At 37.7% G+C, this 9,055-nt stretch overlaps 1 protein-coding gene across 1 annotated transcript; it reads right to left on the minus strand.

The window, feature by feature from the left end:
* Positions 1 to 2,045: 2,045 nt before the first annotated feature.
* Positions 2,046 to 3,511, minus strand: LOC107563607 (neurogenin-1-like). Its single transcript, XM_016248510.1, has 3 exons — positions 3,342 to 3,511; positions 3,182 to 3,235; positions 2,046 to 3,071 (listed from the first exon to the last, which is right to left on the minus strand). Exons 1-3 carry the CDS (start codon positions 3,368 to 3,370, stop codon positions 2,435 to 2,437), a joined length of 720 nt encoding a protein of 239 aa, XP_016103996.1. The 5' UTR covers positions 3,371 to 3,511; the 3' UTR covers positions 2,046 to 2,434.
* Positions 3,512 to 9,055: the final 5,544 nt, after the last annotated feature.

A 9,055-nucleotide genomic window follows, 5' to 3' on the forward strand; every position in this document is an offset into this window, starting at 1 on the left:
CCCTTTTTCTCGTTTCAGCTAGCATGCGCTCTTCCCTAAGGCTTTCAGCACGCGCTATTATACTTCTCTATCCCCGACACGTGCAGATACAAGAGACTTGGCTGGACCTCATGCGGAACTCCCAAATAGAGGATTTAACCTGAACCCCTTCAGAAATCAACTGATCCACATATACACAACCAGCACAGAATTAAAAACTCCCATGAAGCCGTTTAAGTTCGCGAACAAATTCGATATAAGGTCCACAGATAAAAGATAAAAGCTTGTTGATTTGCTAAGATATCATACCATAAACTGTATTTTAAAAGACAACAAATTTAATTTAATATAAAATATTATAAAAAAGTGATTTTACAATGAAATATTATTACTTTTTAATTGATGGATAAAATATATTTAACAAGCCAATATTACCATTTTAAGGTAATAAGCTTATATATATATTATTTTTTTTTTAAATGTAGGCCTGGTTTCACAGACAGGGCTTAAAGTATAAAGTATTAAGTATTAGCCTATGTATTGCCTTGATTTTTTATTTATTTTTGCTAATAGAGTTGTTTTAGTGCAATGTGCAGCACGTGGTCTTCAATTATCCACCTGTGTTATTATTCATACATTTATAGTAACAAACAGAGTTCAAATAGGTTGGTATATTTTGCATTATGTAATTTCATATAGGCTTCAAATAATAACTTTAAAATACACACCCACTAAAATGGCAGCACGTGCATTTGTAACAATATTTAAAATGTGCGCATTAGATCTAGTTCACGGTAGAGCTAGTTTTTATTTTTGAGATCCCAATGACTAAAACTCATCCAGAAGGTTTGATATAATCAAGCGCTGCCGTGTGTAAAATGTGCATAAGCAGTTTGGTTGACAGATTAGATCAGTGGTTCCCAACCCTGGTCCTTGAGGCACCCCAACACTGCACATTTTGCATGTCTCCTTTCTCTGACACACCAGTTTCAGGTCTTGGAGTCTCTACTAATGAGCTGATGACCTGAATCAGGTGTGTTTGATTAAGGAGACATGCACAACATGCAGTGTTGGGGTGCCTCCAGGACCAAGGTTGGGAACAACTGGATTAGATGACGCGTAGACTCTGTATCTCCGATCTATATCCATGCACCTGCTGCAAAACCGTTATTTTGACGCTTCAATGGCTGCGCTCATGCCCGTTATGTTGGCAGACTTTGTTATGAGTTGTTTATGCATTGAGTCACATTATGAAACAAACAAGCAAGCACAGAATATTTTTGTAGAAAACGTTATATTTATTCGTACAAACATGTTTGCACCAGATTTATATTTTGAGGTAAATACGTAATAGAATAAATATCTTTATATACAATAAAATACAATAGCATACGAAAGCAACAGGTTGAATAAATAAAACAAAAAGAAAGTGGTGGGAAAGCAGTCGTGAGAGCTAGTTAACTGTACTCTTCTACGGATCGGCCAGACAGGAGAGGTTTCTTCGGGTCAAAATACATAATGCATAAGGCCAGATCTTTGTCTTGTCCATTCAGTCTATTGTCACAGCGTTGAAACGGAATTTTCACGCTCGTTTTTCTGCTTTATCGCTCTACAAATTGTAATATTCACTGGATTAGATGACGCGTAGACTCTGTATCTCCGATCTATATCCATGCACCTGCTGCAAAACCGTTATTTTGACGCTTCAATGGCTGCGCTCATGCCCGTTATGTTGGCAGACATTGCTATGAGTTGTTTATGCATTGAGTCACATTATGAAACAAACAAGCAAGCACAGAATATTTTTGTAGAAAACGTTATATTTATTCGTACAAACATGTTTGCACCAGATTTATATTTTGAGGTAAATACGTAATAGAATAAATATCTTTATATACAATAAAATACAATAGCATACGAAAGCAACAGGTTGAATAAATAAAACAAAAAGAAAGTGGTGGGAAAGCAGTCGTGAGAGCTAGTTAACTGTACTCTTCTACGGATCGGCCAGACAGGAGAGGTTTCTTCGGGTCAAAATACATAATGCATAAGGCCAGATCTTTGTCTTGTCCATTCAGTCTATTGTCACAGCGTTGAAACGGAATTTTCACGCTCGTTTTTCTGCTTTATCGCTCTACAAATTGTAATATTGACTTTTCACCTTGGACTGCAAAGGCCAATCAGTCTTGGTTTAAATGATAATTTTCTCTAACAGGCGTTTAAGGTCATGCTCCAAAGAATGCGCAAAAGTGCAAAGATATTGGAAAAGGCATCAATATCGGTAACAAAACGTACAAAAATAAAAACATTCTCATCTGAGAACTGTCGTTAAGGCAAACAGTGAATACCTAATGTTGTGCTCTTGGTTCTATAAGAAAGGTAACAGCAAAGTCCTCTGATTTGAAACTACATACTTCTGCAGACTCTATACAGACATGAGAACGCTCGAGTCACATTAATAGATGCCAGGTACGAAGCTGTGGTAGCTGTAAACGACATCGGTCTGCAAATATCCAAAAGCGTCCATGGCTGAGGGGCTGCCCGGGTCTGAATTGCAGTAAGACGGAGATGAAGACGAGGAGGATGCGCCGGATGGCCAGGAGCAAGAGTTACCGCCGGGGCTGGGCGCATCTCCCATGCAGCTTAGTCCGGGGCGCAGCAGCGGAGGGTCTCTGGACTTGCCCTGCCGCTGGTCTGCGATCCGGATGGTCTCGGAAAGTGCCCAGATGTAGTTGTGAGCGAAGCGCAGAGTCTCGATTTTGGTCAGCTTCGTGTCGTCGGGGAAGGCAGGCAGCACGCTTCTCAAAGCATCCAAGGCGTCGTTGAGGTTGTGCATTCTGTTCCTCTCGCGGTCGTTGGCCTTCACCCGGCGGTTCTTCTTCACGACGTGCACGGTGGCTTCGTTCCTCGCGCGCCCCCTGCGCCGCTTTTTCTGCTGGAGCTCGGCTGGAGACGCAGGTGGCTTGCCGCAGGAGGACGCGGGGGACGCGGAGTGGAGGCAGCTGCGTGAGTCCTCATCATCCGTGTGCGTAAAGGAGTAGTCACAGCTTGAGGTGTCCATGTCGGAGAAGACAGTCTCCATTGTTGATAACCTGGAGAAATAGTAAAATACAAGTTAGGAATACGCCAAACGCAAGCTTAGAACATCATTCCAAGTTCTCTGCGCGCAGCACTGAGGATGTTTGGTCCTGCAAATACGCACCTTATGTGCGCTGGGAGGGGAGATGGAACTGGGTGTTTGAGGTCTTGCTGAGTCCTGCAGATAGTTTGTGTTGAAGTTTAAGGCACGCGTCTGTCTTGCTCTTACCCCTCAATCAGCTCGTGCGAGCTTGTGAGCTTGGCACACGACTGGCCTCACCTACCTTATATACCCTGATGAGACAATGGACATACCCCCATCGCTTTGGCATTTTTGTGAAGGAAGAATGAATGGTTTGCGTCAGGTCTGCCCCGTGCCGCACGACCATCTCATTAGCATAATTTATGCCCGTTGTTTGTTCGCCCTCTGAAGCGTGCCTGTAATCACCGCTGGCCAATCAGAGAGCCGGAGAGCTGCCCAGCCACGCGAGCAGAGCTGTTGCTATCTGTCCAGCATGCACCAAGCCCACGTTAACCTAAATCTCTAGGAAATTGAAAAGAAGAGACATCACGAAGTGGCCCGAGGCTAGAAGACAAGTTTTTTTTTTTTCAGATTTATCTATTGTATTTTGTGCGCTAAGCAAATCATAGCGCATTGCAGTGGTAGACTATTTTATGAAGATATACACAATTGTTTTGGATTGATGCAAGATTATGACTTGATAAAAACTTTTCCAGCACATTTTCTTTCTACACACTGTGTATAATACAAGGTCAACGTGCTATCTATTATTATCAGTAGCCTATATTTCGATGTACAAACTTTTTTTGTAGTTTGCAAGTATTTTAAGTGTACTTTACTGAATGTTACCAAACTGTTTATGTCATTAAATTATATGTTAATATACCAACCTATTCGACCTATTCTGTAGGCTATATGTACAGAATAGAAGAAAGCTTTATCAGAATTTGCCTCTCTGCACAGAGCACAGTTTTACCCACACAAATAAATAAATTAATGCTTACTAAACAATATAACATGCAACACAAAATATGCACATAATGTCCAATGTACACAAGATCAGAAATGCCAAATCCAAACGAATTGGTTTGCGCAAAGCGTTCTGGAAAATTAAATGTATGGCTAGCTGTTCATTCATTTTACAAAAAAAAAAAACATAAACCGTATTGTATCATAAAAGTATGCATTGCTTTAATGCACAATTTTTACTTCTAAACTTTTTTTAAATCGTTTTTTTTTATAATGCAATATTATTATTGAACACATATGTTAAGCTAAATTATATTATTTTCCCGTTAAAACAATGTTTTATAGTGTATTTCACTTATTCCACCCTGCCTGCAGCGCGCGTCTTGAGTTATAACTCACAAGGTGAAAGATGCAGTTCAATCAAACTGTTCCACTGTGCCCAGTCCCTTAAGTTTTATTTAAAGACATCTTTATGAGACAGCCATACAAGTGCTCATTAATTATTCAATTGCAAGCAGCTCGCCCCTCTTTGGAAAAAAAAAAATGAAGGGGCACTATTTAGAAATAGTTTGGGGAGAGACCTGCGGCGCTTTTCTCCGTGCGGTATTGTGGCGATATAGGGGCACAGTCATTTATAAATAATTACACAATGTTTAGAGTCTTCAGGCATGTATGATATATCAAAGCGATTATAAGGTGAATTGTTCCATTGTGCGCCTCTCCTCTCTCTTCTTTTCAGCTCTATACGGCTTGTCCTCCGTCCAAATTCTGCGCCTCTGAGCTTTTGTCACTCATTTTTCTCGGCCTGCGACACTCCAATAGCATTATTCTTATTCAAATAGTCCCAGCGTGAACAAAAACACCCCGCTTCTGAGGCACGTTTGTGCTTTGGCTGGTATGAAGTGAAGCACAAGTGAACTAGACGCATAAGCTTAGATGCATAAACTCATATGGCTCATAAAGACAGTCATCGGAACGTGTTTTGATTATAGAATCACCAGTAGACGATATTAATAGAGATATTTATATTTGTTATATTTAATGCATTATATTAGCGTGCTCCTTCTCGTCCAGTTTAGGCTTTTATGGCGAATGCATTGGTTTTAAAGCCCCGGAGGTCCAGACTGGGGTGATGGGGGAGATCGATTTTACTATTACAACACCAACCTGTCAGTAATAACTTCAAAGAGGGAAACCAGCTTGAATGACTATTTTGCTTCCAGTCAGAGCATTAGCGAGCTGGTCTGGACCTGGCACTTATTGCTCTTATAAAGCCATAAAAAAGTTATTGTTTTACAATGTTACTTAACATGACTTATTTCCACAAAAGTGATGGATGTGTCAGGGTTTTTTTCTCCCTAGAAAGGGGAGGTGGGGAGGAAGAAGGGCTCTGCCCACAGCTGAGAGATGTTGCCAAGGAGATTTTCACAGGATTAGGCAGAAGTGCACGAGACCTGATTGCATTTCAATAGCAGAAACACGTGAGAAAATGAAACAACTGAATTACTTAAAGAGAGTCTGGTCTGGACCCCGAAACAATCATGCGCACTGCACATTTGAAAAAGAAAGCAACGCAACGCACGTGGTTGAGGGTCTGCTGCGTGTAAACTGAAATATGCCAGCTGAATAGAACTGATATTTCAATGCACAATGGCTATTGCAACATTAAAAAGAGAGCAGCATGAAAACGCGAAAGATTTGCATGGCAGGTGCGCAAAGGTGCATTGCTCTTGTTCGACCTGTGGCCTCATACTGCGCTTTTGGATTGGCGTGTGACCTGTGAGGCGCAGAATGGTCTTTTTATTTATTGTATATCAATTTATGCAATTCGAATTAAAATTCAATTTTGCATTCAGCCCAGCATTAATCCCCGGGTATTAACGCGATTACTGTTCGCAAAAGATCTTTGAGTCAGAAAGTCTGATAGAAGTTTTCACATGGTAATCCCCGGAATAATCCTTTCCCCTGGCGCTGCGGCAGGATCGGGGCCAGAGGACCTTTTCTCCTTCTTCAGAATTCAAGCAGGGCAGAATAGGGCCATTACTTTTGAATGATAATTAATTCCTTACTCCAGTGCTTCAATTGTAGGAGGATACAGCACCCCAAATAAGAAAAATCACCCCCACGGCCTCGAGAAGGCCTTAAGAGACTGAAAATTAATTCTAGGGTTACAATGTTTAAAGACACTCACTCCCTGTTCTAATAGTCTTGGAGCTTTAATAAAATCTCCACTTTATCCTATCTGTTTTTTCATTAACTGCATAAAATTTTGTGCATATAAAACCTCATTTATATTTCCAATGTTGGGAAATGTTGCATTATACCTCGATTCTTTCTTTCTTTCACATTTCTGAAGTTATGTATTCATTCATCTAAATTCGTTTTTCCTCAATAACTGGACTGTTGCCTTCTGTATTTTGTGCATGTATTCACAAGCAAAATTCAATATTTGTCATATGTTGTCCAGCATGTCAAAATAAATATGTGGCGTTTTATAATACTATTAATTAATTTACAAACTTAATATTTGTATTTTTTTTAATTTAAAATACATAAAACATGTATTAAACAACAATACAATTATATTATATCAAATTATTTTATATTGTATTATTAATTTACAAAAGGAATATTTGATATTTAATTTAAATGATTTAATTTACAATAATTTAATATAAATAATAATAATAATATCATTACATATTATTATTACATTTAACATTAAATTTACATTTAACACTATTATGATGATTTAGATATTTAGAGTGGCATGTGTCCTGTGTCTGAAATGCATTTATGATAACTGAAAGCGGCATTTCATAAACTTTACATATTTAAATGTATCTAAATGAACCTATTTGTTTGCCAAATATACCTGTAATGCCATTTTTGTGTGTATATTTACAAGATCTCAAAACAGGTGCTATTATCAAAATGCAATGGAATCTCATTACAAGTGATGTGAATGTAAATTTTCGTCTCTCTTTGTGAGTCAGACACATAATGTACCAGTTCGTGAACCTAGTACTATCAATCAGATGTCCGAGTCTACATACAAACCCTACGGTGGGGCATTCACTTGTCTTGGTGTGTTTGTGCAAGTGCATAATTTACCTCTAGTTTACCCTGCATCAGCGCTAACAATGAGAGCTGTGTCTCTAAAGACTTTATATTTGAAAGTAACCAGGGCAACTCTTTGCTAAAATGAGGAGAAGCTTTGCACAAGCTACATCAGCATAAAAGGCAGGAAGTATACAGCCATTCCCTGACTAATGATAAGTTCATACACCTGACCTCACCAGACTGTTCCATGCATTTGACTTTTCGCTTAGTGCAATATGTATTTCTGTTTCTAGATGTAATGCAGGTTGTGTTGATGGCATCACTTGTAGGTGTTCAAATCTATACCATATGGTTTTGAGTGCAATAACTTGAATCTCTCGCCAACAATGGAGTAATTGAGAAGGGAAAGAAGTCTGAGCTTGACTCGACAAAGCTGCAAAAACTCCTTCTTTCACTCTAATGAAGCTGTTGTCTGGAGATTCTGAGTGGGGTTGGGAGGGTGGTGGTGGACGTGATTTGTCATACAATCTGAATCTTTAGGAGGGCTGGAGAAAGACCTCCTCTCCATATGTCTGCTTATTTTGCATCTGAAAGCTACCTTTGGCGAGAGCAGGGGGAGAGGGGGAAGGCAAGTAACTCTTTCCATCAGCTCGGAGAGCACTCAGATCAACGCTGGAGAAGCTAGGGCTTTGCTCTCAGAAAACAAAAGCGCCACAAGAGAAATATATTTCAAAGCAGTGTGTTGTTGGTCGAAATAAACAACAACTGTGGTAGGTTTGCTTACATATGTTCAGTTTCTTCCACTTGATTGTTAAAAAACGACACCTAAAATGGTGACATCTAAGTGGTTTTATTCAAGTCAAAAATATTATTTAATATAACTGAATCAACCTAAACACACCAACAAAACTTCATTTTATGGGTTAAATCAAGTAGAAATAGTTTTTAAGGTATCATTTGCAGGTCACCACTTTATTTTACAGTGTATAATATTTCCTTTAAATCATTCACAGAAAATCAAGAAAACATTTATATGGGAGTTATGCATTATTTGTTTCCTTTGAAGGAATTTCTGTGTTGCAGGAAGTGATTAAATTTATTCATTATAATAATATATTTTATTAAAAAAAACAATGCATATTTTATATATTTATTTATGCATTTGTTTCCTTTGAAAGCAGAATTTACTATACATTTTAAATTTGTGATGTATTTATAAAAGTAATAATTACAATTGTATAATTATATATTTCATAAAGTAATATATTTCATGTATGTATGCATTAATTTATTTATTTGGCTTCCTTTGAAAGCAGAATTTCTGTGTTGCAGAAAGTGATTAAATTAATTAGTTATAATAATAAATTAAAATAATGCATTTTATTCATTTATTGTTTATGCATATGCATTAGGTTCAGAAATTACTATACATTTACAATGGGTTGTTGATGTGTTTATTAAAGTATTTATAAAGGTTACAATTTTACATTTTATAATTTATAAAATAATTTATTTAGTAAGTACTTATTTTGTTTCCTTTGAAAGACGAATTTACTTCTGTGTTGCGCATAATAATATAATAATATATTTTATAAAATAATGTATTTTATACATTTATTATTTATGAATATGTAGCTATTTGGTTCTTTTGACCTCCTGAGACCCTGCATCCTCATATGAGGACATTATATTTTGGTGTATTTCTCTGAGACTATACATGCCACAGTTTTAAGTCTGGATGTCCTGTACAGAGCACATTCAGGACTTTTCAGAGATACTAAATGTTTGGATGTTTCACCAAGACCACTCTCTCTCCTTGGTCTTCAAAAATGTCTGATATTAATTTAGTGACACTCTTATGGAAATATGATAATATTTTGTAATTGTCATTTAAATCTGACACATTTTTAAACTGTGTGTCATAAATCAACGTCTCAGGAAAAT

Source organism: Sinocyclocheilus grahami, unplaced genomic scaffold, assembly GCF_001515645.1.
Source record: "Sinocyclocheilus grahami isolate Dianchi unplaced genomic scaffold, SAMN03320097.WGS_v1.1 scaffold880.1, whole genome shotgun sequence".
NCBI lineage: Eukaryota > Metazoa > Chordata > Actinopteri > Cypriniformes > Cyprinidae > Sinocyclocheilus > Sinocyclocheilus grahami.

What these genes read in the sequence shown, in the direction of transcription:
- LOC107563607 (XM_016248510.1), bottom strand. Translation starts at nt 3,370, where the DNA reads ATGTCCATTGTCTCATCAGGGTATATAAG. An exon ending in GTCTCATCAGGGTATATAAG is followed by an intron (nt 3,236 to 3,341) that starts GTAGGTGAGGCC and finishes AACTATCTGCAG; the next exon opens with GACTCAGCAAGACCTCAAAC. An exon ending in CCCCTCCCAGCGCACATAAG is followed by an intron (nt 3,072 to 3,181) that starts GTGCGTATTTGC and finishes CTATTTCTCCAG; the next exon opens with GTTATCAACAATGGAGACTG.